The sequence below is a fragment of the Anas platyrhynchos genome, chromosome 33 (assembly GCF_047663525.1).
Source record: "Anas platyrhynchos isolate ZD024472 breed Pekin duck chromosome 33, IASCAAS_PekinDuck_T2T, whole genome shotgun sequence".
NCBI lineage: Eukaryota > Metazoa > Chordata > Aves > Anseriformes > Anatidae > Anas > Anas platyrhynchos.
The window spans coordinates 6621047-6648143 of NC_092618.1; the positions used below are offsets into that span (position 1 = coordinate 6621047).

Genomic DNA, 27097 nt, shown 5'->3' on the forward strand with positions numbered 1-27097 from the left:
TGGATCTTAGGAAGAACTTCTTTACCGAAAGGGTTGTTAGGCACTGGAACAGACTGCCCAGGGAAGTGGTGGAGTCACCATCCCTGGAAGTCTTTAAAAGACGTTTAGATGTAGAGCTTAGGGATATGGTTTAGTGGGGACTGTTGGCGTTAGGTCAGAGGTTGGACTCGATGATCTTGAGGTCTCTTCCAACCTAGAAATTCTGTGATTCTGTGATTCTGTAACACTGAAAGAACAGTCGGGTGATCAGGCCATTTCAGTAGGTGGTTATCAAAGAGAGGTCCTGCTTGACAAATCTGATCTCCTTCTAAGACAAGGCAATGTGCTCAGTGGATGAAGGAATGGCTGTGGATGTGGTCTACCTAACCCTCCGTAAGGCTTTCGACACCTTTTCTCACAGAATTCTCCCGGAGAAACTGGCTGCTCAAGGCTTGGGCGCATGTATGCTTACCGTTGTGTCCCGCATGTTCGTGGGAAACCCGGTGCTAAATCATTTGTAGACGACCTGATTCTGGGTCAGGGTTCCGTACGTAGCAGAGCAGCTCCCTCGCTGCGATCTATTGAGAGTCAGCCCTTGACACGAGTTTTTGTCACTTTTCGCCCTTGCCACCACCGGGCGGAGGAGGGAAAGGCAAGGGGATGCGGTTGTCACGCGCAGACCTGCGCCTGCCTGCCGTTCACTCGTTCCCCCCTCGGGGGAGAACACTCTCGCTTTTCTCCCTCTTTTCCCTCTTACCCTCTTCCCATCACACGGCCCCACTTCCCCGCTCCACGCGGCATGGATTGGGTCTCTCTCCCGTCTCCTTCCCCGTTTTTTTTCCTCCCCCCCCCCCCCTTGCCGGGTCTGGGTTGACCTGGCGGCTCCGGCTCTCTGTTGGAGAGGGTCCAGAGGAGGGCGACGAAGATGGTGAAGGGCCTAGAGGGGAAGACATATGAGGAGCGGCTGAGGGCGCTGGGCCTGTTCAGCCTGGAGAAGAGGAGGCTGAGGGGGGACCTCATCGCAGTCTACAACTTCCTTGCGAGGGGGAGTGGAGAGGCAGGTGACCTATTCTCCGTAATCACCAGTGATAGGACCCGTGGGAAAGGTGTTAAGCTGAGGCAGGGGAAGTTTGGGCTGCACATCAGGAAGAGGTTCTTCACCAAGAGGGTGGTCGCACACTGGAGCAGGCTTCCCAGTGAAGTAGTCACTGCACCAAGCCTGTCTGAATTGAAGAAGCGATTGGACTGTGCACTTAGTCACATGGTCTAAACTTTTGGGTAGACCTGTGCGGTGCCAGCAGTTGGACTTGAACGTTATGGGTCCCTTCCAACTCGGGAGATTCTACGATTCTACGATTATTTCTTCATTATCTCTAATTCAGGAACGTGTGCAATAGTGCAAAGCCACCTACAAATTCCTTTCCCACACAAGACCCACAAGGATCATTGAGTCAAACGCCAGGCTCCACACAGAACCACCCATTATCGGAGGATGTTAGAGCGTTGTGCAAACGCTTGACTTGACTTGACTTCCAGCAGGCTTGGAGCCATGCCCAATGCCCTGGGCAGCTTGTCCCAGTGCCCGACCACCCTTTCAGTGAAAAACCTTTTCCTAACACCCAGCCTCTGCCTCCCCTGTCCCAGCTCCGTGCCGTTCTCTCGGGTCCTGTCACTGTCCCCAGAGAGCAGAGCTCAGCACCTGCCTGTGGTGCAGTTGCCTGAAGTAACTAGGAAAATAAAACTAACATTCACATCTTAAAGAAAATGCACAGCATTGAAAAGGCTTTCAGGGTAGGGCGTAGCTGCATTACCTGAGCATTCCCTAGGCTTCCAACCTTAGATGCTATTGCGCTGGGGGAACCTGGTGTGCTAGCTCTAAGGAACAGCACGGAGCATAGAGTGGAGTGGAGACACCATGGCTAGGCTCTGTGACCAGGTGCGGACTCGATTGTTCCTGTGCACGCTGAGACCGATAAGCTGCACTTTTTGCTACCCTGAGCCAACGACCTGTCATGTTTTGACAAATGCTGTATTCTAATGTACTTTTGCTCATTATTGTAGTGGTTTTACCGTGCTGGGCAGCTAAACCCCACAACCGCTCTCTCACGCCCCCTCCTTTAGATGAGGAGGGGGAGAAATAAAGCAAAGAACAACTCACGGGTTGAGATAAGGATAATTTAATTAAAGGGAAATAACTATAATAATTAAATCAAGACTACTATGAACTGAAAATTTAACTAAGGGGAAATAAAAGGGAAAGGGGAAAAGGGAGGGGAAAAGGGAAAATAAAAAGAAGGGAGGAAAACAAACCAACAAAATAAATGAAAGCTATATGGAAGTGCAGAGGAAAGAAATTACTCTCTACTTCCCACAAATGAGCGATGATTGACCGCGTCCTTGAAGCAAGGCCTCAACGCACGCAGCCAGTGTTCCAGAGGAGGACCGACGTCTTCTCAACGAGAGCCCACCCCTCCCCTCTTCTTCCTGTTTCCACCTTTTATTGCTGAGTGTGACATCACATGGTATGGAATATCCCTTTGATCGGTTTAGGTCAGCTGCCCTAGTGATGTTTCTCTCCTCACCTTTTGCCCACCCCCTAGGAGGGTTAGAGAAAGGCCCGATGCTGTGCCACTGCTGCTCAGCAGTAGACACAACACTGGTGTGATAACACTGCTGTTCCAGCTACAAGTCCAGAGTACGGCACTGTATGGGCTGCTGCCGGGAAAGTTAACATTCCAGCCAGACCCAGTACAATTATAATATCATTAAAATGCCAAAACACACCTCCATCCCAAAAGCTCCCTGCTTCCAAGGTGCGACCACCCCTCTCTGAGCATGTGCTCTGAATTTCTCAGAGCCTACTACTTTAAACAGAGACAAGAAACCTTTTCACCAATCCTAACTAAAATATGCTTGACTAGAGTCACTCAAGCTCCACCTCATAAATTGGCCTAAGAGAGAGGGTGTGTCAGGGAAGATACCATTGTTAGGGAAGGTACCATCATTAGGGAAGATACCACCATCAGGGGAGATGCCATCCCAAGGGAATACACCATCCTGAGGACCTCCTGACTCCTGGGATCAGTCGACGGGCTGAGCCTCTCTTCTCGCCCATTGGGACGCCTTTGGGTGAGATTTGAACACTAGGTTATATCGTGTGTCTCTGCGGAAACTTAGGAATCTCTATAGAGTCTTTGTGCCTTGTAACGCGTTCATTTCCAGGCTGCGCACCTGTGCCACCTCTGTATTTCATACATGCGTTATTGGTGAATCCGTGATTGTGATAGTTCAGGACCCTGAATCTGACCGGACCCGTAACGGTTAATCGGCTACACCCCTAAATGCCACACTGCCCCTCTGCTCCCCTCGTGAGGGAGCTGCAGGCCGCCAGGAGGCCTCCCCTCACTCTCCTCCAGGCTGAATTCTGACACGTATTCAACTTGCTGTCGACCAAAACCCCCAGATCCCTTTCTGCAAGGCTGCTCTCCAGCCTCTTCTGCTGGCCCTAAGTGGAACCCTGGGGAACCCCACTAGGGACTGGTCAACAGCCTGATGCAACCCCATTTCTGTAACCCCTTGAGCCCAACCCATCAGCCAACTTTTCACCCTAAACCGCATGTATTTATCTAGCTGTACAATGGACATTTAGTCCAGAAGGATACTGAGAGAAACAGTACTGAAAACTTGATGGAAATCCAAAACCTGGCATCCCTTGCTCAACTAGACGGGTGATGCTGTCATAAAAGGAAATTAAGTTTGTTAAACAGGACTTTCCCCTCATGAACCTGGGTGGGCTGTGATCAACTGCGTTGTCTTTCCGGTGTTCTTCAGTAATGCCCAGAAGAGTTTCTCCGTATTTTTACTAGGCTCTGAAGAGAGACTGGCGGGTCTGTAATTATTGGGCTCTTCTTTCTTGCCCTTCTTGAAACCTGTCACAATGATTGCCAGCCTACAGTCAACTTGGACCTCTCTGGGCTCCCAAGACCATTGAAAAATAATTGAGAGAGGTCTCACAAGGAGATTAGTCGGCCCTCTGAGAACCCTGGAATGAATCCCCTCAGGCCCCGTAGACTCATATGCATCCAGTGTGGGTTTGGCTAGGAGGTTTTTGTTACCGCACTCATGGCCCCCCAACTCTGGGCCCCTTGGGTCCCAGAGCCCATCATTGCTCTTGAAGACAGAGGCAAAAGAGACATTAAATGGCTCTGCTTCGCCTATGTCTGTGTTTGTGAGGTGACCATCCTCAGCAAGTAACGGACCAATGTTTCCTCTAGCCCTCCTTTAGCAGTTCACATCTTCAATACACATATTAATGTATATATCTGCGTTGTTGCCCACACTACTAGCCAGCTTCATCCCTGAGCTTTGCCTGCACAAATTTTCTCCCAACAGAGGCAAACAGCACCTCTGTAGCCCTGCCATGTCACACGACCTCGCTTCCAGTGGCCACACGCTTTCTTTTTGCACTTAAGCTCTAGAAGAAGATCCCTGCTCAGCCAAGCTGGCCTCCTGCCCCGCCTGCTTGACTTCCAACATTTTGGAATCGCCTGCTCCTGTGCTCTTAGGAGGTCGTGCTTAAAAAGATGGACCCCGATACCTTCCAAAACAGCTTCTCAGGGGATCTTCCGAACTAGTTCCCTGAGCAGCCTGAACTCTGCCCTCCCCGTGTCCAAAGTTCACAGAATTGGAGGGGTTGGAAGGGACCTCAAGAGATCATTGGGTCCAACCCCCCTGCCAAAAGCAGGCGTACTGGCAGTTTTCCTCCAATCGCCAAAGATTTTTAAATGTGAAGTGTCAATAGAGAGCTATTTGTGTTTGTATGTTCTTTCTTTGAAGTCTCTGCTGTCTGGGGGTTTCAGAACAACTGCTAACAACTAGTAACTGTTATGACTTCTGAATGGGACACTATGCAAGCCCCTGATATCTGGCCAGGCGGCCAGGAGATTAAGGAGAAGAAAGAAGCTGAAGGATGGCTAGAAGACAAAACTTGCAGGGAACGCTGTGTAAGCTTTTGACATGCTGCCAAGGAGTACAAAGGGGAAGGACAAGAAAAAAAAACTGAGAGGAAGACTACGAGCCTTCAGCATGAAAGACCCCCAGAGACCCCCAGGGGGACCACCAGAGACTGATGCGCATGCTCCAGTAGGAGGGTTTGGATCCCGGAAGCTAATTATAATAACCCATTTTTTTTAGGAGTAGTAATGAATATGTATCAGCCTAGGAGCATAAAAATCAGCTGCTTGATGTAACTGGTGTGCGTCCTGGTGGAGCAGAGACTCCCGGCGCACCCAGCGCTGTTTGCTTACCTCTATTCCTTTAATAAATTGTAAACTTTGATTATAATCCTATTTTGAAGACTGAGCCATTTATAACACAAGCAACAGGTCTAGGATGGCACCTTTCCTTGTTGTCTCCCTCAGTAGCTGTACCAAGGAGTTGTCATCAAGGTGTGTGAGGAATCTCCTGGACCTGCTTGTATCAGCTGTGTGGTCTTCCCAGTTAACATCTGGCAAGTTGAAGTCCCCCATCAGGACAAGGGCAGTTGAGCTAAGAGAGGTCTCTCTTAGTTGCTTAGCGAATAATTCATTGGTATCGCAAACACGCACTGCAACATCCAAGTGATTGGTTTCTCCCTTAATCCTTATCCAGAAGCTCTCGGCCACGTCCTTGTGCCAGCCCCTTGCCTCGCCTGCCCTGCCTATCCTTCCTGAAGAGCCCATACCCGTTCATCACAGCACACCAAGTCTCGCTTGTTCTGGGATGGAGCTGAAGCTTCCAGCTCCTCCTGCTTGTCCCTCATGCTGGGTGCATCGGTGCAGAAACATTCCAAATGTGCTCCAGTGTACCCAGCGTGGCATGGAGCAGGCCGAAGGATCTCGCTAGCGCACACTCCCTCCCATTTTGGTGTGCCACTTAGAAGATTCTGTCAGGACAGAACAATAATGGATGATGCTCAGAGGGCCTTACGGGGCAAGTGAGCTTTCCAGAAACACCTTTTACCCTGATCTCCTGGGAGGCAGCAGACTTCTCCATGGGTTGGGTCAGGCCGGCATATGCGGCCCTCTGTTCTGCTCAGAAGGGAGTCACTTATGACAGTAACCCTTCTCTTCTTCTTGATGGAGGTGGTCGTGATACTGGGGAAGGCTGACTTGCCCTAGAAAACCCCTCCAACCTGGATGGACCTTCATGCACATCATCGTTTGTGTGTCCATTACTTCCAGAGTCTGTTGTTTCAGGGCACCTGAAAGGAAGGTGAGGTAGGCAAGGAGGGGTTCACCTGCTGCCCCGAGCAGATCTAAACTTCCATCCCTTCGTCACTGAGATGCACTCCTTCTGCCTGATGGCCAGAGGGTAGGGGATCCTCCATTTCCTCTGCTGTGTCTGCCTGGCTCATCTGTCCCAGGGCTGGCACAGTACAGTTCAACCTTCTCCGACTCCCTGGTGCTCCTCAGCCTGCCCACCTCCTCCCGAAGCTCTGCCAGGAGGCTGAGCAGTTCTTCTACCTGGGCGCACCTACCACAGGATGGGATGTCAGGAAGAATTTCTTCATGCAAAGGGTGGAACCGGCTGCCCAGGGCACTGCTGGAGTCCCAGGCCTGGAGCTATTAAAGAAATGCGTGGACTTGGCGCTAAGGGCCGTGGTTTTGTGGTGGGCCTGGTGGTGTTAGCTGACGCTTGGACTTGAGCTGAAGGCCCTTTTCCAAGCGCAAGGGTTCTGTGACTCTTTCACTGGTTGAGTAGGCGCCATGCAGTCACCGGGCCCAGGGAAAAGACGTCCTTGGTGGCCTCCAAGTTAGCTCAGCGTCATGGCACCGAGTCACTGTGAAGGAGCTGCTGGAATAACGAGACAACAACCTAGTTCTATTAAAATATATATAGCTCTTTTGAGGACTGCTGCGGGGCTAGCAGCAACACAGCAGTGGAAATCTCCGTCCTGACATTGCCTTATGCCTTGACATCAGGATCAGGGTGGTTTGAACTGCCAGGGAACGGACCATGGGTTCCGGGTCTTTATATGAAGGCCGGAGGACTGCAAAAGAAAGAAGAGCAGAGATGAAAACCCACTCCTTGCAGAGATCCCCAGGCATCCCCTGCAGAGCATGCCAGCCCCACTCGACTCTTCCCCAGGCCAGGAGGAGCAGGAGGGACAAAGGAATCCGTTGAAAGCTGCTGCTCAGCAATGTCCCAAATGCAGCCACCAGTCCTTCCCCACCTGCGCACCACAGGTCAAGTGGGGCACCTTCACAAGCTGGTTCCCTCACCACCTGCCTCCATCCCTTGGGAGGATTCACACACTCCAGGAATCTCCTGGACTCTTTCCTCTCGCTATTGTGCTTCCCCATGAGAGCAAGGGCTAGCAATCGTGACCCTGCTCCTAGCTGCTTGTAGGCTGTCTCATCTCCCTCTTCGTCCTGGTTGCGTGCTCTACAACAGGCTCCCACCTTCTGTCAGCCTTACTGCCCTTTCCCCTGACTCTTCCTCAGGGACACTCAACCCTTTCAGCGGCACTGCCCAGCTCCAGGCTGGGAGGCCATTCCCTGACACCACAGGCTACCCCGTCTCCTCTCCCTCGTTCCTATGGCTGCATTGCTCCTCCGCCCCGAAGCATTTCCCTGGAGCAGGGCAAGGCACGGGGGCCTCTGCCGCTGTCCCCCCAGCCCTAGCACACCCCCCACTGCCCTCACTCACCTCTGAGGATTTCATCCAGCTTCTCCTCGCTCTGGTCCTCGCAGTAGCGCGCAGCAAGACCTAGACACAGAGATCCCATCAGAGCCCCGCTCCCCAGCACGCTCCCAGCAGCGCAGCCCCTGGCCTGGCCAGCCAGGCTGTGCCCCCTCCTGCACCCTGGAGCAAGGGCCCAGTCGGGGGGCTCTGGGGGCAACAGGGCTGTGCCTCACTGCCAGGGCAGTGCCTGGGGCTGCCAAAGGCTGCCCCAAGAGGGACCCAGGGGCTGGGCTCACCAATGAATCTGACGGCCTCAAGTCGCAAGTTGGTCTGAGTGTCCTGCAGGTAGGGCTGGCTCTGCTGCAGGTATTCTTCTACTCTGCCTCTGTCCTGCTGCAGCTGGAGAGAGAGAGAACGCAGGGTCACGGGGCTTGCACACCCTCTCCAGGGTCTCCTCCATCATCCTGGGGGCAGGGAGGGCAGAGGGGCCTGCAGAAGAGCCCCCTGGGGCTCTGTGCTGGCAGGAAGGGAGCGAGGATGCGGCTGCAGGCAGCGGGCTCTGGCCGGGCGCGTTTGCCCAGCTGGGGCAAACCAATGTGGGTCCTTACCAAGAACTCTCCAATCCTCCACGCCTGTTCTGTCTGGGCCAAGCGCTTGAGCTCCTTGCATCGCAGAAACTCTGCAGCCACGGCGAGAGCTTCCCCAGAGGCCTGCGGAGCAGCAGAGGTTGGGAGGTAGCAGCACAGCCTTGGGAAGGAGACCCTCTGTCCCCTCCTCTTGGCAGGGCTGCGAGCCTTTCCCAGCGCGTTATGGGAGGCTGTGGTGAGGGGTAGCGTGCACTGGGTTCAGTGGCCAAGGCAAGGCCACGGGACAGCCACCATCGGAGGCAGCTCATGCTGCCGGCCAGAGATCCCCCAGAGCAACCCTGTGGCATCAGCACACCCTTGCCCACATAACTGCTCAGCTCTGAGATCTGTACCTTTGCTACGCTCTCACTCTGGTCTCTCATATGAAAGTAGAGTGGGAGAAGGCTCCTGTGCACTGTCCTCTTCATTTTCTTCGTCCTTTGCCGCAGCACAGCCTCCGTCACGGCTTGGAAGAGGCAGATGGAGTGCTCCTGCACCTGGCTGGACGCCTGGCAGGGAGGAGGACAGGAGGAATTTCAGCATTAGCGTGGCTGATGTGAAGGGAGCTCCCAGCACTGTGAGATGCTTCAGCGCTGGATCCTTCCCAGAGGAGCTGCTCAGGGGCAGCTGCAAGGCCTGGTGCCCGTGAAGGGCAACGCAATCGGTTGCCATCGCAGGCTGCCCGCCAGCCACCCCACTTTCGCCACCAGCCGCACCAGCCATGCCCAAGCAGAGCTCCCCAGTGTTATAAGTTGCCCCCTTAATTAATTTTCAGAGAGCATTGCATTAATAATAGAAAGGAAGTTATTGAGTAAGCAACAGCAAGCAAAACAGCGCTGGGCGGCAACGGAGTCTCGGCTCCACCAACGGCACGCACCTCACCCCCCCCAGGGTCCCTTTTTATATCTTGGTAATTCCGGGATTACGCAGCACATCCTGGTATATTCTGCGACTGTGTGCACTGTTGCTAGGGGGTCGTCTCTGTCCCTCTGGTGGTCGTGAAGATGAAGGCCGTAGTCTTCCTCGGCGTTGTGGTTCAACTTCTTTTTTTAGTTGGTCATGTTGGCCCAGCGTGAGACAGGAAGGCAAGATGTTGATACACTAGTTTAACAACTTATCAGGAGATGGTTACATGAGCTTTGCAGCAGGGTCTTTGAACGAAAGAGGCAACTGAGATGCAGAAGGAGAGAAGGGGAGGGGGTTCTCTTTTTTGTTACATTAAGCAAAAGAATTTTCATAGTGTCTAGCCAAGTATTATCCAGCTCCTTACTTCAGCAGGGAGCTTTTGCAACTCCTGCTCCTCAAACGGAACTCCTTGTTTTTATAATACAAAAGACAATGAACAAACATTTATTGTGTATTATATGGTGAGGCCGCCCCTCAGGTGCTGTGCTCAGCTTTGGGCCCCTCAGTACCAGAAGGACATCGAGGCCCTGGAGTGTGCCCAGAGCAGGGCTACAAAGCTGGGGAAGGGCCTGGGGCACAAGTCCTGTGAGGAGCGGCTGAGGGAGCTGGGGGTGGTTGGTCTGCGGAAGTGGAGGCTCAGGGGAGACCTCATTGTACTCTACAACTTCCTGAAGGGAGGTTGTGATGAGGAGGGGGTCAGCCTCTTTTCTCAGATAACTAATGATAGGACTTGAGGAAATGGCCACAAGTTGTGCCTGGGGAGATGGGGGACATGGGGATGGGGATGGGGACTTGGGGGCGGGGATGGGGACATGGGGACAGGGATGGGGACATTGGGATGGGGACATTGGGGTGGGGACATTGGGGTGGGGATGGGGACATTGGGGTGGGGACATTGGGGTGGGGACATTGGGATGGGATGGGGACATTGGGGTGGGGATGGGGACATGGGGATGGGGACATTGGGGTGGGGACATTGGGATGGGGATGGGGACATTGGGGTGGGGATGGGGACATGGGGATGGGGACATTGGGGTGGGGATGGGGACATGGGGATGGGGACATTGGGGTGGGGACATTGGGATGGGGATGGGGACATTGGGGTGGGGATGGGGACATGGGGATGGGGACATTGGGATGGGGATGGGGACATGGGGATGGGGACATTGGGGTGGGGACATGGGGATGGCACCGTGAGCACGGGGAGGTGGCCGAGGATGTGGGGCTGGGGACGTGGTGGGGACACGGAGGGGGACCTGGGGATCCAGGTGGGGACATGGGGACGTGGGGGGGGACATGGGGACACGGGGGGGGTCCCGGCGCCCCCCGACCCCCCCGCCCCGTGCAGTGCAGCTCGCCCCTGCCCGGTCTGCGCACCCAGGACGTCTGCTGCCGGGGGGCCGGCGTGGCCTGGGGGGTGCACGAGTGCCAGCCCTGCGACGCCGACCCCCGTAAGGCAGCGGGGTTTTTTTGGGGGTTATGGGGTTGGGGGGGGTTCTGCGGTGTGTGGGGGGGGCTCACTTTGTCCCCCCCTCCCCCCCCCCCCATTTGCAGCGAACCCCCCCGCCGTGGGGCAGCACCCCTGCCCCAAAGGTTTCCGCCGCGCCAACGGCTCCTGCGTGGGTGAGTTTGGGGAGATTTATTTTTGGGGGGGTTAAAAGGGGATGGGGGGGGTTTTGGGGTGCTGACCCCCACCCTGTGTGTGTGCGTCCCCCCCCAGATGTGGATGAGTGCCAGGAGGGGGGGTACTGCAAGAACGGGCTCTGCACCAACACCCGGGGCAGCTTCGCCTGCCTCTGCCACGAGGGCTTCATCCTGGACTCGTCCCGGAGCAGCTGCATCTGTGGGATCGGGATGGGATTGGGGGTGGGGTTGGGGGTGGGGTTGGGGTTGGGATTATGGGTGGGGTTGGGGTTGGGATTGGGATTGGGATTGGGGTTGGGGTTGGGGTTGGGGCTGGGATTGGGGTTGGGGTTGGGATTGGGATTGGGGTTGGGATCGGGATGGGATTGGGGGTGGGATTGGGATTGGGATTGGGGGTGAGGTTGGGGTTGGGGTTGAGATTGGGGTTGGGGTTGGGGGTGGGGTTGGGGTTGGGGGTGGGATTGGGGATGAGGTTGGGGTTGGGATTATGGGTGGGGTTGGGATTGGGATTGGGATTGGGGTTGGGGCTGGGGTTGGGGTTGGGATTGGGGGTGAGGTTGGGGTTGGGATTGGGATTGGGATTGGGATTGGGATTGGGATTGGGGTTGGGATTGGGATTGGGATTGGGATTGGGATTGGGATTGGGGTTGGGGCAGGGGCTGGGGCTGGGGCTGGGATTGGGATTGGAATTGGAATTGGGGTTGGGGTTGAGGTCGGGGCAAGGCCTGGAATTGTGGTAGGGATTGGGATTGGGGTTGGAATTGGGATTAGGGTTGGGATTGGGATTGTGGTTGGGATGTGGATGGGGATGGGGTGAGGAGGGAGTAGGGGTTGGGATTGGAGTTGGAGTTGGGATTGGGAGGGGATGGGGATGGGATGGGGATGGGGGTGGTCTGAAATGGAATAGGGATTGGGATTGGGATTGGGATTGGGATTGGGATTGGGATTGGGATTGGGATTGGGATTGGGAGGGGATAGGGAAGGGAAGAGGAAGGGGAAAGGATTGGGGTGGGATGGGGATGGAGTAGGATGAGGTGGGATTGGGATGGGAACAGGATGAAATGGGATTGGGGTTAGGACCAGGACTAGGACTGGGATTGGGATTGGGATTGGGATTGGGATTGGGATTGGGGTTTTGGGGTTGGGATTGGAATTGGGGTTGGGATTGGGATTGGGGTTAGGACCAGGACTAGGACTGGGATTGGGATTGGGATTGGGATTAGGGTGACCGGTACCACCCCCCCGCCCCCCCCCCCCCCCAGCCCACCAGGTGATCTCGGAGGCGCGGGGGCCGTGTTACCGGGTGCTGCGGGAGGGGCGCTGCGCGCTGCCCACCCTGCGCAACATCACCCGCCAGATCTGCTGCTGCAGCCGCGTGGGCAAGGCCTGGGGGCCGGCGTGCCAGCGCTGCCCCCCCTTCGGCTCCGGTGAGCCCCCCCGGGACCCCCCCAACCCCTTGGGATCCCCCCAAAAAAAACCCTTTAGGGCGGACCCCCCCCAAAAAAAACAAAAACCCTTTGGGGAGCCTCCGTTTCATGGGATTTGCACCCAAAGCCACGGGCTCACCCTTTGGAGGGGGGTTTTTTTTGGGGGAGGGGGGTAATTTTTTTGGGGGGGGGGTCCATTTTGACACCCCCTCCCCCCCCTTCAATTGCAGAGGGGTTCAAGGAGATCTGCCCCGCCGGCCCCGGCTACCACTACTCGGCCTCCGACCTGCACTACAACACCCGCTACCTGGGCCAGGACCTGCCCCGTGTCCCCCTGGGGCGTCCCCGTGTCCCCTCCCCAGCTGGGACCGCCGCCCGTGAGCCCCTTGTCCCCCCCACTTTGTCCCCCCCCACCCCCCCCGGCTGCCAGGACCCCCCCTCACCCCATTGCTCTGCCCCACAGCTCGCTGGCGCCCCGGTCGGCCGCCCCCCAGCAGGTCACCGCCTGTCCCCGAGGTGCCACCGCGGGTCCCCAAGGTGCCACAACGCGTCCCCGAGGTGCCACCACGCGTCCCACACGTGCCACCGCGTGTCCCCGAGGTGCCACCACGGGTCCCCGATGTGTCACCACGTGTCCCCGAGGTGCCACAACGCATCCCCGAGGTACCACCACGTGTCCCCGAGGTGTCACCACATGTCCCTGATGTGCCACCACGTGTCCCTGAGGCACCACCGCATGTCCCTGAGGTGCCACATGTCCCCAGGGTTCCACAGCGGGTCCCTGAGGCGCCACAACGTGTCCCCGAGGTGCCACCAGACGTCCCCGAGGTGCCACAACGCGTCCCCGAGGTGCCACCGCGCATCCCCGAGGTGCCACCACCAGCCCCCGAGGTTGTCATCGTGCCTCGACCCACCCTGGGACTGCTGGGACCCCTCCCCACGCCACCCGGCCCGGAGGGTCCGGCACCAGGTAGGGCTGGGGCACTTGTGCACGGCTGCACACGTGTGTGCACCGTTGCACGCATGCATGGTTGCAGATGTGCGCAGGGTTGCACTGTGTGCAGCTGTGTGCGTGCATTTTATTTTATTTTTTGCACGTGTGGTTACGCTCTGCGCCGCTGCACATACACATCTCAGCACAGGCGTGCAAGGTCACACGTGTGTGCATGTGGCTGTGCACTTGTGCATGGTTGCATGCTTGCATGGCTGCATGTGTGCAGTTGCATGTGCACGTGTGCTCAGTTACATGTGCAAGCAGTTACGTGTGCAATTTGCATTTATTCAGTCTCGTTTGTGCACAGTTATAGGCGTGCACAGTTACACACGTGCGTGTTACACGTGTGCACACCATTGCAGGCTTGCCCAGCTGCATGCAGCTGCAGTAGCACGTGTGCATCTCATGCATGCACAGCTAAATATATTGTGCACGTGTGCACGGTTTGCATGCATGACTATTTGCACACGTGTGCACGGCTACATGCATGCCTGCTTACACACGTGTGCACAATGCCTACTTACACACGCCTACACGTGTGCATGTGTCCTGTATGCCTATTTGCACACATGTCCACAGTTGCATGCATGCTTGATTGCGCACACGTGCACAGTGTGCATGCGTGCATGTTTGCACAGGTGTGCACAGCTGCACGCCTGCCCGTTTGCACACACATGTGTTACTCACGTGTGCCCGCTTGCAGCCGCCGGCAGCGTGTGCGAGCGGAACCCGCGGATCTGCGGCCCCGGGCGCTGCGTCCCGCGCCAGGGCGGCTACACCTGCCTGTGCCACCCCGGCTTCTGGCTCAGCACCCAGGGCACCCACTGCATCGGTGAGCGGCGCCCGGCCCCTCCCTGGGCACCCATGTCCCCGTGCACCCACCTCCCCCTGCACTCATTTCCCCGTGCGCCCATTTCCCTGTGCACCCACCTCCCTGTGCACCTGTTTCCCCATGCACCCACCTCCCCATGCACTCACCCGTTTCCCCGTGCACCTATTTCCCCGTGCAGCCACCCATTTCCTCATGCACCCATTTCCTCACGCACCCATTTCCTTCTGCACCCATTTCCCCATGCGCCCACCTCCCCATGCACCCACCTATTTCCCCATGCACCCACCTCCTCATGTACCCACCCATTTCTCCGTGCACCCATTTCCCCATCTATCCACTTCCTTGTGCACCCACCTCCCCGTGCACCCACCTCTCCAAGCCCCAATTTCCCCCTGCCCCCATTTCCCCATGCACCCGTTTCCCCACGCACCCACCCATCTCTCCATGCCCCCACCTCCCCGTGCCCCCATTTCCCCCTGCCCCCATTTCCCCGCGCACCCACCTCCCCACTCCCCTCTCCCCCTTCCCTCCCACCCACCTCTCCATCCGTCCCCGCTCCTGTCCGTCCGTCTGTCCCCATTGCCGTCCGTCCCCCCGCCTGCCCAGACGTGGACGAGTGCCGGCGCAGCCCCCGGCCCTGCGCCCCCGGCCGCTGCGAGAACACGGTGGGGAGCTTCCGCTGCGTCTGCGGCCCCGGCTACCGGCCCGGCCCCGGCGGCACCGACTGCCAAGGTCAGCAGGGACGGGGGGGGGACAGAGGGGGACAATGGGGACAACGGGGATGGGGCTGAGGTGGCCGTGTCCCCGTAGATGTGGATGAATGCGCCCAGAGCCCCTCGCCCTGCGCCCAGAGCCGCTGCGAGAACTTGCCCGGTGGCTACCGCTGCGTCTGCCCGGCCGGCTACCAGGCCAGCACGCCCACGGGACAGTGCCAGGGTGAGCGGGGACACCGGGGTGTGGGGACACCGGGCTGTGGGGACACTGGGTGTGGGGACACCGGGGTGTGGGGACACCAAGGGTATGGGGACACCAAGGGTATGGGGACACCATCTGCGTGTTCAACACCCATGGGGTCATCGTTCATGGGGTCACCATCCATGGGGTCACCGTGCCATAACGCCACCATCCAAGAACTCAACATCTATGGGGTCAGCAGCCATGGGGTCACCATGCCATAGTGTTGCCAGCCACGGGGTTAAACATCCATGGTGAACCCATCCATAACCTCCCAATACGTGGTGTCCCCATGCGTGGTGTCCCCATGCGTGGTGTCCCCATCCATGGTGTCCCCATCCATGGTGAACCCATCCATAACCTCCCAATACGTGGTGTCCCCATGCGTGGTGTCCCCATGCGTGGTGTCCCCATGCGTAGTGTCCCCATCCATGGTGTCCCCATCCATGGTGTCCCCATCCATGGTGAACCCATCCATAACCTCCCAATACGTGGTGTCCCCATGCGTGGTGTCCCCATGCGTGGTGTCCCCATCCATGGTGTCCCCATCCATGGTGAACCCATCCATAACCTCCCAATACGTGGTGTCCCCATCTGTGGTGTCCCCATGCGTGGTGTCCCCGTCCGTGGTGCCACCACCCACGCCCTCCCCGCGGTGCCACCACCGCCGCCCCCTCTCCGTGCCGCGCAGACATCGACGAGTGCGAGAACCACCTGGCCTGCCCCGGCCAGGAGTGCGCCAACACGCCGGGCTCCTTCCAGTGCCGGCCGTGCCGCGACGGCTTCGAGCTGCGCCACGGGCGCTGCGCAGGTACCCGCGTCCCCCCACGTCCCCCCTGTCCCCCCGAGGGGGGGGCCAACCCTTAATTGTGCCACCCCCTAGACGTGGACGAGTGCGCCACGGGCTCGCCCTGCGGTCCCCACGGCCGCTGCAGTAACACCGAGGGCTCCTTCCACTGCCAGTGCCGGCGCGGATACCGGGTGGGTGCCGACGGCGCGCCATGCGCGGGTGAGTGGTGGGGGCGGCGTGGGGATGGTGCCGTGTCCCCCCCACACCCGACGGCCCCCCCACGGCCCCCATCTGCCCACAGATGTCAACGAGTGCCTGGAGGGCGACTTCTGCTTCCCCCACGGCGAGTGCCTCAACACCGAGGGCTCCTACAGCTGCCTCTGCGCCCAGGGCTATGCCAGCACCCCCGAGGGCACCGCATGCGTTGGTCAGAGCCCGGCATGGTCCCGGTCCCTGTCCCTGTCCCTGTCCCTGTCCCCGTCCCCATACCCATCCCGATCCCATTGCAGTCCCCATTCTCATTGTGGTTTCTATTCCAGTTGCGGTTTTTTAGTCCCAGTTAATCTACTCAGTCCCATCCCCGTGCCTATCCATGTCCCCATCCAATCCCAATCCTATCCCCATCCCAATCCCATCCCCATCCTATCCCATCCCAATGTCTCTCCTTGTCCCCATCCCATCCCACCCCAATCCCAACCCCCATCCCATCTCTGTCTCCATCCCATCCCCATTCCCACCCCAGTCCCCATCCCCATCCCAATCCCATCCCCATCCCACCCCAATCCCATCCCCATCCTACCCTTTTTCCACCCCAATCCCAATCCCACCCCAATCCCATCCCATCCCTTTTCCACCCCATCCCCATTTCCATCCCAATCCCAATCCCACCCCAGTCCCATCCCATCCCACCCCACCCCTCCACCACCCACCCACGCATCCGGGTACCACGGGGTGCCACCAGCCCCTTGTGTCCCCCTCTTTCCCCGTATCCCCCCTGCCCCCGTGTCCCCCCCCTGTACCCACGTCCACCCCATGCCCATGTCCCCCCCGTCCTCACCCCGTGTCCCCCCCCAGACGTGGACGAGTGCCAGCGCGGGGACGTGTGCCGGGGCGGCCGCTGCGCCAACACCGACGGCGCCTTCGAGTGCCACTGCCCCGCCGGCTTCCGCACCGACGCCGAGCGGGCCCAGTGCCACGGTGAGGGGCTGGGGGGTTGGGGGGGGGGGATTTTGGGTGCCCCCCACCCTGGGGCTGGCGGCGAGGGTGACCCTGTCCCCGCAGATGTGGACGAGTGCAAGGAGCACGGGGCCGAGTTGTGTGGGGCTGAGCGCTGCGAGAACTTGCCCGGATCCTACCGCTGCGTGCCCGCCTGCCAGCACGGCTACCGGCCCCGGGACAGCGGGGGGTGTGAGGGTGAGCGGGGATTGGGATTGGGATTGGGATTGGGATTGGGATTGGGGTTGGGGTTGGGGTTGGGGTTGGGATTGGGATTGGGATTGGGATTGGGGTTGGGGTTGGGGTTGGGGTTGGGGTTGGGATTGGGATTGGGATTGGGATTGGGATTGGGGTTGGGATTGGGGTTGGGGTTGGGATTGGTGTGGGGATGGAGATAGAGACCGATAGTGGATGGGTTTAGGGACTGGGACTAGGATGGGGATGGGAGGGGATGGGATTGGGGTGGGATTGGGGTGGGGATGGGATGGGGATGGGAGGGGATGGGATTGGGGTGGGATTGGGATGGGGATGGGATGGGGATGGGATGGGGATGGGATTGGGATTGGGGTGGGGATGGAAATGGAGACTAATAATGGATGAAAATAGGGACTGGGACTGGGACTGGGACTGGGACTGGGACTGGGACTGGGACTGGGACTGGGACTGGGACTGGGACTGGGACTGGGATGGGGATGGGGATGGGAGGGGATGGGAGGGGATTGGGGTGGGGATGGGAGGGGATGGGATTGGGGTGAGATTGGGATGGGGATGGGAGGGGGATGGGAGGGGATTGGGGTGGGGATGGGATGGGTTGGGATGGGATGGGATGGGATGGGGATGGGATTGGGGTGGGGATGGAAATGGAGACTAATAATGGATGAAAATAGGGACTGGGACTGGGACTGGGACTGGGACTGAGACTGGGACTGGGACTGGGACTGGGACTGCGACTGGGACTGGGACTGAGACTGGGACTGAGACTGGGACTGGGACTGGGACTGGGACTGGGATGGGGATGGAATGGGTTTGGAATGGGGATGGGGGTGGGATTGGAACAGGATTGGGATGGGGATGGAGATGGAGACCAATAATGGATGAAAATAGGGGGTGGGATTGGGATGGGATTGGGATGGGATTAGGGTGAGATTGGGATGGGGTTGGGGATGGGATGGGAATGGAGACAGGTCCAGGGACCAGAATGGGACGAGGATGGGGACTGGGACAGGGATGGGAACCCGCACACAGGGCTGTGATGCGCACGGGGCTCATCCTGCCCGGGGCCGTGGTCCCCATCATCCCCCACCCCACCTTGTCCCCCCCCCATGCTTGGGGTCCCCCCGGTGTCCCCGCAGATGTGGACGAGTGCCAGGAGCATGGGGCCGAGTTGTGTGGGGCCGAGCGCTGCGAGAACCTGCCCGGATCCTACCGCTGCGTGCCCCCCTGCCAGCCCGGCTACCGGCCCCGGGACGGCGGGGGGTGTGAGGGTACGGGGCCATGGGGACGGGGACAGGGCCATGGGGATGGGGATGGGGCCATGGGGACGGGGATGAGGCCATGGGGATGGGGACGGGGCCATGGGGACGGGGATGGGGCCATGGGGATGGGGATGGGGCCATGGGGATGGGGATGGGGCCATGGGAACGGGGATGGGGCCATGGGGATGGGGACAGGGCCATGGGGACGGGGACGGGGCCATGGGGACGGGGATGGGGCCATGGGGACGGGGATGGGGCCATGGGGACAGGGACTGGGGCACGGGGATGGGGATGGGGGTACGGAGAGGCTGAGGGGACCCTGCCCTAGGGGACAGCGGGGACACCACTATGGGGTTTAGGGGCAGGGGGATTTCTCCATGGGGTTAGGAGGGGGACGGACAGCAGGGGCCATGGCATGGGGGACATCAGGGACAAGCCAATGGGGCACAATAGGGACAAAGCTATGGGGGACATGGAAAAAACAACGGGGATGCTGGGGACAAGCCAATGGGGTCGAGGTGCAGGGGGACTTCTCTATGGGGTCAGGATGGGGATGGGCAGCAGGGGACATCAGGGACAACACCACGGGAGATAATGGGGACAAAACGATGGGGGACATTGGGGACAAGCCAATGGGGCCACTGGGGACAAGCCAATGGGGTCGAGGTGCAGGGGGGCTTCTCCATGGGGTCAGGATGGAGACGGAGAGCAGGGACCATCGGGGGACAGTGGGGACCCCCCCATGGGGCTGAGCTTTTGGGGGACGGCTCCACGCTCCCCCCCCCAATGTCCCCACCGCCCCCTCCCCCCAAAAAAACGTCACCTCCCCGCTTGCAGACGAGGACGAGTGCGCCGAGGGGGGGTCCCGCTGCGGCCCCCACGCCGCCTGCCACAACCTCCCCGGCTCCTTCCAGTGCGCCTGCCACCAGGGCTACGAGGCCGCCCGGCACGGCCACCACTGCCAGGGTACGGGGACAGCGGGGACAGCAGGGGGGGGACACCCAGAGTGACACTGAGCCCCCCCCCTTCGTGTTTCCCCCCCAGACGTGGACGAGTGCGCGACGCTGCCGGGGGTGTGCGGGGCGGCGCGCTGCGAGAACGTGGACGGCTCCTTCCTCTGCCTCTGCCCCGACGGGGGGCACGAGTTCGATCCGGTGACGGGGACGTGCGGGGGACCCCCCCCAGCGACCCCACTCCTCCGGCCCCCCCCGGAGCCGTGGAAGCCCCCCCGGGCTTGGCGGCGTGCTTCAGCCCCACCTGCGGGGTGCTGGCGCCCAACGTCAGCCGGCAGCAGTGCTGCTGCAGCGTGGGGGGCACCTGGGGGGTCCGCTGCCCCCCCCCGAGGCCGTGCCCCACGCCTGGAACCGGTGGGGACATGGGGACGCTATGGGGGGGGGAGGGGATTGGGGATGGCGTGGGGTGGGAAGGGATTGGGGTGGGAGTGGGATTGGGGATGGGGATTGGGATTGGGGATGGGGACGGGGATGGGGATGGGGATGGGGATGGGGATGGGGATGGGGATGGGGATGGGGATGGGGATGGGGATTGGGACTGGGATGGGAAGGGATGGGGATAGGACTGGGATGGGATGGGATGGGATTGGGATTGGAGTGGAGTGGGATGGGATGCGATTTGGGATGGGATGGGATGGCGATGGGATTGGAGTTGCAATTGGGACTGGGATGGGATGGGATTGGGATGGAGATAGGATTAGGATTGGGATGGGATTGGGATAGGATTGGGGGGGTGGAGATGGAATTGGGATGGGGTTGGTGATGGGATTGAGATAGATTGGGATTGGGACTGGGATGGAATGGGGATGGGATGGGGATGGGATGAGGATGGGACTGGGATTGGGGTGGGAAGGGATTGGGATGGGTTTGGGGTGGTGATGGGATTTGGGATGGGGATGGGGATGGGATTGTAAAGGGATTGGGATTGGGGTGGGTATTGCCAGGGATTAGGACTGGGATGGGATGGGATTGGGATCGGGGTGTGGATGGGGACAGGGATGGGCTGGGGATGGGGTCAGGATGGTGCCAAGGTGCAGGGGGGGTGACACCTCTGTTCCCCCCCCCAAGCCGAGCACCGAGCCCTCTGCCCCCACGGGACCGGCCAGACCACGGGGCCCCAGGGCTCAGCAGCAGGTCAGTGCGGCCGCGGGGGGGGCACAGCGATGGGGCCCCCCCCATTTGGGGGCTCCCTCCGTTTAGGGACTCCCCCCCCTACTCAGGGGCTCCCCCCTGTATTTAGCGGTTCCCCAATGTTGGGGATGCCCCCCCATTTTGGGGATGCCACCCCTGTTTTGGGGCTCCCCCATTTATGGGATGCCCCCCATTTTGGGGACTCACCCCCCCTAATTTGGGAATGGCCCCCATTTGGGGGACTCACCCCTCCCATTTTGGGGATGTCCCCATTTTTCAGGGTGCCCCCTCAATTTGGGGAGGCCCCCCCTATTTTGTGGGGTTACGCCCCTCCCCTTTTGGGTGCATCCCGCCTATTTTGGGGCAATACCCCCCCTATTTTGGGGTTCCCCTCCTATATAGGGGCTCCCCCGTTTCGGGGGTGCCCCCCCCAATTCCGAGGACCCTCCCCCTGACGTCGCCCCCCCCCTTACCCCCTTACCCCCCAGATGTGGACGAGTGCCGGGTGTTCGCGCCGCAGCTGTGCCGGGGGGGGGTCTGCATCAACGCCGCCCCCGGCTTCAGCTGCTACTGCCCCAGCGGCTACTACTACGAGCAGGAGCACCTGCAGTGCGTGGGTGAGCACCCAGCACCCCCAGCACCCCCAGCACCCCCCCAGCACCCCCCCAGCACCCCCAGCACCCTGACCTCAGCACCCCCAGCACCCTACTTGTGCCCTGGGTGCACCCTGCCTGCACCCTGAGCACCCTACTTGCATCCTGAGCACCCTGAGCACCCTGCCTGCACCCTGAGAGCACCCTACTTGCACCCTGACTGCACCCTAAGAGCACCCTGTGCACCCCGAGCACCCTACTCGCACCTTGAGCACCCTGCCAGCACCCCCAGCACCCTGCCAGCACCCCCAGCACCCCCAGCACCCCCAGCACCCTGACCTCAGCACCCTAATTGTGCCCTGAGTGCGCCCTACTTGCACCCTGCCTGCACCCTACTTGCACCCTGAGAGCACCCTGAGCACCCAGCCAGCACGCTGAGCTCCCTACCTGCACCCTGAGCACACAACCTGTACCCAGAAAGCACCCTAAGAGCACCCTGGCTGCACCCTGAGCACCCTCTTTGCACCCTGAGCACCCAACTTGTGCCCTGCCAGCACCCTACCTGCACCCTGAGCACCCTGCCTGCACCCAGCCAGCACCCTGAGCACCCAACTTGCATCCTGAGCACCCTGAGCGTGCCCTGTCTGCACCCTGAGCACCCAACTTATGCCCTGAGTGCGCTCTACCTGCACCCTGAGCACCCTACTTGCACCCTGCCAGCACCCTGAGCACCCTGCCTGCACCCAGCTCACACCCTGAGAGCACCCTGCCCACACCCTTCCAGCACCCTGCCAGCACCCTGAGCACCCTACTTGCATCCTGCCTGCACCCTGAGCACCCTGCCAGCACCCAGCCAGCACCCTGAGCACCCAACTTATGCCCTGAGTGCACCCTACTTGCACCCTGAGCACCCAACTTGTGCCCTGCCAGCACCCTGCCTGCACCCTGAGCACCCTAATTGTGCTCTGAGTGCACCCTGGCTGCACCCTGAGCACCCTCTTTGCACCCTGAGCACCCAACTTGTGCCCTGAGTGCGCTCTACCTGCACCCTGAGCACCCTACTTGCACCCTGCCAGCACCCTGAGCACCCTGCCTGCACCCAGCTCACACCCTGAGAGCACCCTGCCCACACCCTTCCAGCACCCTGCCTGCACCCTGAGCACCCTTCCAGCACCCAGCCAGCACCCTGAGCACCCAACTTGTGCCCTGAGTGCGCTCTACCTGCACCCTGAGCACCCTACTTGCACCCTGACTGCACCCTGAGCACCCTGCCTGCACCCAGCTCACACCCTGAGCACCCTGCCCACACCCTTCCAGCACCCAGCCAGCACCCTGAGCACCCAACTTGCATCCTGAGCACCCTGAGCGTGCCCTGTCTGCACCCTGAGCACCCAACTTATGCCCTGAGTGCGCTCTACCTGCACCCTGAGCACCCTACTTGCACCCTGCCAGCACCCTGAGCACCCTGCCTGCACCCAGCTCACACCCTGAGAGCACCCTGCCCACACCCTTCCAGCACCCTGCCAGCACCCTGAGCACCCTACTTGCATCCTGCCTGCACCCTGAGCACCCTGCCAGCACCCAGCCAGCACCCTGAGCACCCAACTTATGCCCTGAGTGCACCCTACTTGCACCCTGAGCACCCAACTTGTGCCCTGCCAGCACCCTGCCTGCACCCTGAGCACCCTAATTGTGCTCTGAGTGCACCCTGGCTGCACCCTGAGCACCCTCTTTGCACCCTGAGCACCCAACTTGTGCCCTGAGTGCGCTCTACCTGCACCCTGAGCACCCTACTTGCACCCTGCCAGCACCCTGAGCACCCTGCCTGCACCCAGCTCACACCCTGAGAGCACCCTGCCCACACCCTTCCAGCACCCTGCCTGCACCCTGAGCACCCTGCCAGCACCCAGCCAGCACCCTGAGCACCCAACTTGTGCCCTGAGTGCGCTCTACCTGCACCCTGAGCACCCTACTTGCACCCTGACTGCACCCTGAGCACCCTGCCTGCACCCAGCTCACACCCTGAGCACCCTGCCCACACCCTTCCAGCACCCTGCCAGCACCCTGAGCACCCTGAGCGTGCCCTACCTGCACCCTGAGCACCCTAATTGTGCTCTGAGTGCACCCTCCCTGCACAATACCTGCACCCTGAGCACCCAACTTGTGCCCTGAGTGCACCCTCCCTGCACCCTCAGCACCCTGCCTGCACCCTGTCTGCACCCCGAGCACCCTACTCGCACCCCAAGCACCCTGCCCTCAGCCCCCCGAGCACCCTTCCAGCCCCCCGAGCCCCCTTCCAGCCCCCCCCCCCGTGCCCCCCACCCCCTTGCCGACCACCACCGCCCCCCCCCCAGATAACGACGAGTGCCAGGACGAGGACGCGGAGCCGTGCATCGGGGGCCGCTGCGTCAACACGGTGGGCTCCTACTTCTGCTCCTGCGCCCCCCCCCTGGTGCTGGACGGCTCCCAGCGCCGCTGCGTCACCAACGACACCCGCGCCATGGGTGAGGCCACCCCCTGTCACCCCCCCCGTGTCACCGTCACCCCCCCCGTGTCGCCCTGTCCCCACGTGTCCCCATATCCCTGCCCTATGTCCCCGTGGCCCCCCATCCCCGTGTCCCGGCACTGTCCCCTGATGCCCCCCCCGTGTCCCCATGTCCCACATCCTGATGTCCCACGTCACCGTGTCCCCACGTCCTGTGTCCCCATACCCCCATGGCGCTGTATCCCCCATGTCCCCAAATCCCCGTGTCCCTGTGTCCCCATGTCCCACGTCGCCTCCCCTTGTCCCACATCCCCCTGTCCCACGTCACCATATCCCCGTGTCCCCATGTCCCCATGTCCCACATCCCTTCATCCCAGTGTCCCCCATTGTCTCCCCACATCCCACATCACCTCCCCATGTCCCCACCTCACTGTGTCCCCATGTCCCCGTGTCCCCATGTCCCCATGTCCCCGTGTCCCCATGTCCTCGTGTCCCCGTGTCCCCATATCCCCACGTCCCCGTGTCCCCATGTCCCCATGTCACTGTGTCCACATGTCCCTGTGTCCCATATCCCCACGTCCCCCGTTGCCTCCCCACGTCTCACGCTGCCTCTCCGTGTCCCCACACCCCCCGTCACCATATCCCCATGTCCCATGTCCCCATGTCCCTGTATCCCTGTGTCCCTGTGTCCCCATACCCCACGTCCCCATGTCCCACGTCCCTTTATCCCAGTGTCCCCTGTTGTCTCCCCACATCCCACGTCACCTCCCCATGTCCCACGTCCCCGCATCTCACATCCCCATGTCCCCATGTCCCACGTCCCCATGTCCCCGTGTCTCCATGTCCCCATGTCCCTGTGTCCCCATGTCCCCCGTTGCCTCCCCACGTCCCACGCCACCTCCCCATGTCTCCACGTCCCCCTGTCCCCATGTCCCCATGTCCCCTGTCCCCACATTACCATGTCCCCATGTCCCTGTGTCCCATATCCCCATGCCCCACGCCCCACATCCCCATGTCCCCATATCCCCCGCCGCCTCCCCGCCTCCCCACGCCCCCCGTCACCGTGTCCCCGTGTCCCCCCGTCCCCAGAGGAGGACCCGGCCGTGTGCTGGCAGGAGGTCGGCCCCGACCTGGTGTGCGGGCGCCCGCGGCTGGACCGGCAGGCGACCTACACCGAGTGCTGCTGCCTCTACGGCGAGGCCTGGGGCATGGACTGCGCCCTGTGCCCCGCGCGACACTCAGGTGCCACCGCCGTGTCCCCGATGGCCCCGTGTCCCCACATCCCCATGTCCCCGTGTCCCCTACGTCCCCATGTCCCCGTGTCCCCATGTCCCCACGTCCCTATGACCCCACAGCCACGTGGCCCCATAGCCTCATGTTGCCATGCACCCGTGTCCCCTACGGCCCCTTGTCCCCATGTCCCCGTGTCCCCTTGTCCCCATGTCCCCATGTCCCTAAGGCCCTATAGCCTCACATCCCTGTGTCCCCATGTCCCCCCATGTCCCTGTCCCCCCCCCCATGCCCACGTCCCCATGCCCCCTCCCATGCCCACGACCCCCCCATCCCCTATACCCATGTCCCCATGTCCCCATGTCCCCAAGACCCCACACAGGGGGACCCCCACCCTGCCCCCCTCCTACCCCAGCAATAGGGACCCCCCCCAGACCCCCATAATGGGGACCCCATGGGCACCCCCCAGAGTGGGTCCCCCTTAGACACCCCCCCCATGATTGGGACCCCTTGGACCCCCCCCATAACAGGGACCCCTTTGCCCCCCCCAATAATGGGAACCCCTCCCACCACCCCACAACGCCCCCCCCCTAATGGAGACCCCTTGGGCACCCCCCATATAACAGTGCCCCCCCCACCTCTTTACACCCCCCCCCTTAGCATCCCCAATTTTTAGGACCCCACCCCACAACCTGCCCCCCCCCCATTTTTTTTTCTCCCCCCCCCCCCCCCCCCCCAGATGACTTCGAGTTACTCTGCAACGTCCTGCGCCCCCCCGGCCCGGGGCTGGGCCCCCCCTACGAATACGGCCCCGAATACCCCCCCCACTACGGGCTGCCCTACGGCCCCCTCCCCTTTGGGGGTCCGGGCCCCCGCCTGCCCCCCCCGGGGCTGCGCGCCGACTACGACCCCTATGGGCTGGGGGGGGGCTACGACCCCCGCGGGGACGCCCTTTACGCCGCCCCCCCCTGCTACGAGGACTTGGAGGATTTCGAGGGGTCCCGCCGGGGCCCCCCCCGCTCCTCCCGGCCCCGCAGCCCCCCCAGCGCCCCCCAGGACCCCCCCCCGTGGCTCTTCCAGCCCCACGGTGTGGCCGAGCGGCCGGGGTGAGCCAGCGAGGACGGTGAGTTTGGGGGGGGGCGGGATTGAGGGGTTTTGGGGGGGGATTTTGTTTTTTTTATGGGGAGGGGGCTGACGGGGACCCCCCCCCGCAGACCCCCGGGACGAGGCGCTGCCGCCGGAGCTGTGCGGGGTGCTGAGCGGCTGCGAGCATGGGCACTGCGTGCGGGTGCCCCAGGGCTTCACCTGCGCCTGCGACCCCGGCTACCGGCTGGACGCGGCACGCGTGGCCTGCGTGGGTGAGACACGGCCTAATCCCGGCCTAATCCGGCCTAATCCGGCCTAATCCGGCCTAGTCCCGGCCTAGTCCCGGCATAATCACGGCCTGATTCCGGCATAATCCCGGCCTGATCCCGGCATAATCCCGGCATAATCCCGGCCTAATCCGGCCTAATCCGGCCTAGTCCCGGCATAATCCCGGCATAATACGGCCTAATCCGGCCTAATCCCAGCCTAATCCGGCCTAATCCGGCCTAATCCCGGCCTAATCCGGCCTAGTCCCGGCATAATCCCGGCCTAATCCCGGCCTGATCCCGGAATAATCCCGGCCTGATCCCGTCCTAATTCCTTCATAATCCCGGCCTAGTCCCGGCCTAATCTGGCATAATCCAGGCCTAATCCCGGCCTGATCCCGGCCTGATCCCAGCCTAATCCTGGCCTAATCCCGGCCTGATTCCGGCCTGATCCCGGCATAATCCCAGCCTGTTCCCATCCCAATCCCATCCCATCCCAAACCCCAGTCCCAGCCCAAATCCCACCCCATCCCATCCCCAATCCCACTTTAATCCAACCCCCAATCCCACCCTAATCCAACCCCAAATCCTACCCCAATCCTACCCCAATCCTACCCCAAATCCCGATCCCATGCCCATTCCATACCCCCAATCCCAATCCCACCCCAATCCCATCCCCACCCCCCCCAATCCCATCTGCAACCCCTTCCCACCCCAGTCCGACCCCAAATCCAATCCCAATCCCACCCCAAATCCCAACTAAATCCCAATCCCGCCCCAAATCCC

General features: G+C 60.8%; 1 protein-coding gene across 1 annotated transcript; it reads left to right on the plus strand.

Annotated features, from left to right (window-relative positions):
- The first annotated feature begins 439 nt into the window (after positions 1–439).
- Positions 440–25702, plus strand: LOC113841632 (latent-transforming growth factor beta-binding protein 4-like). The gene is given in 20 exon segments (XM_072029986.1): positions 440–515; positions 10731–10799; positions 10897–11019; positions 12083–12247; positions 12478–12624; positions 12711–12910; positions 14925–15009; positions 15719–15838; positions 15911–16036; positions 16119–16244; positions 16892–17014; positions 17099–17230; positions 18385–18516; positions 19345–19473; positions 19552–19715; positions 19718–19874; positions 20589–20654; positions 21140–21268; positions 23599–24847; positions 25699–25702. Coding segments are annotated over 20 exon segments (3522 nt in total).
- The last annotated feature ends 1395 nt before the right edge of the window (positions 25703–27097 follow it).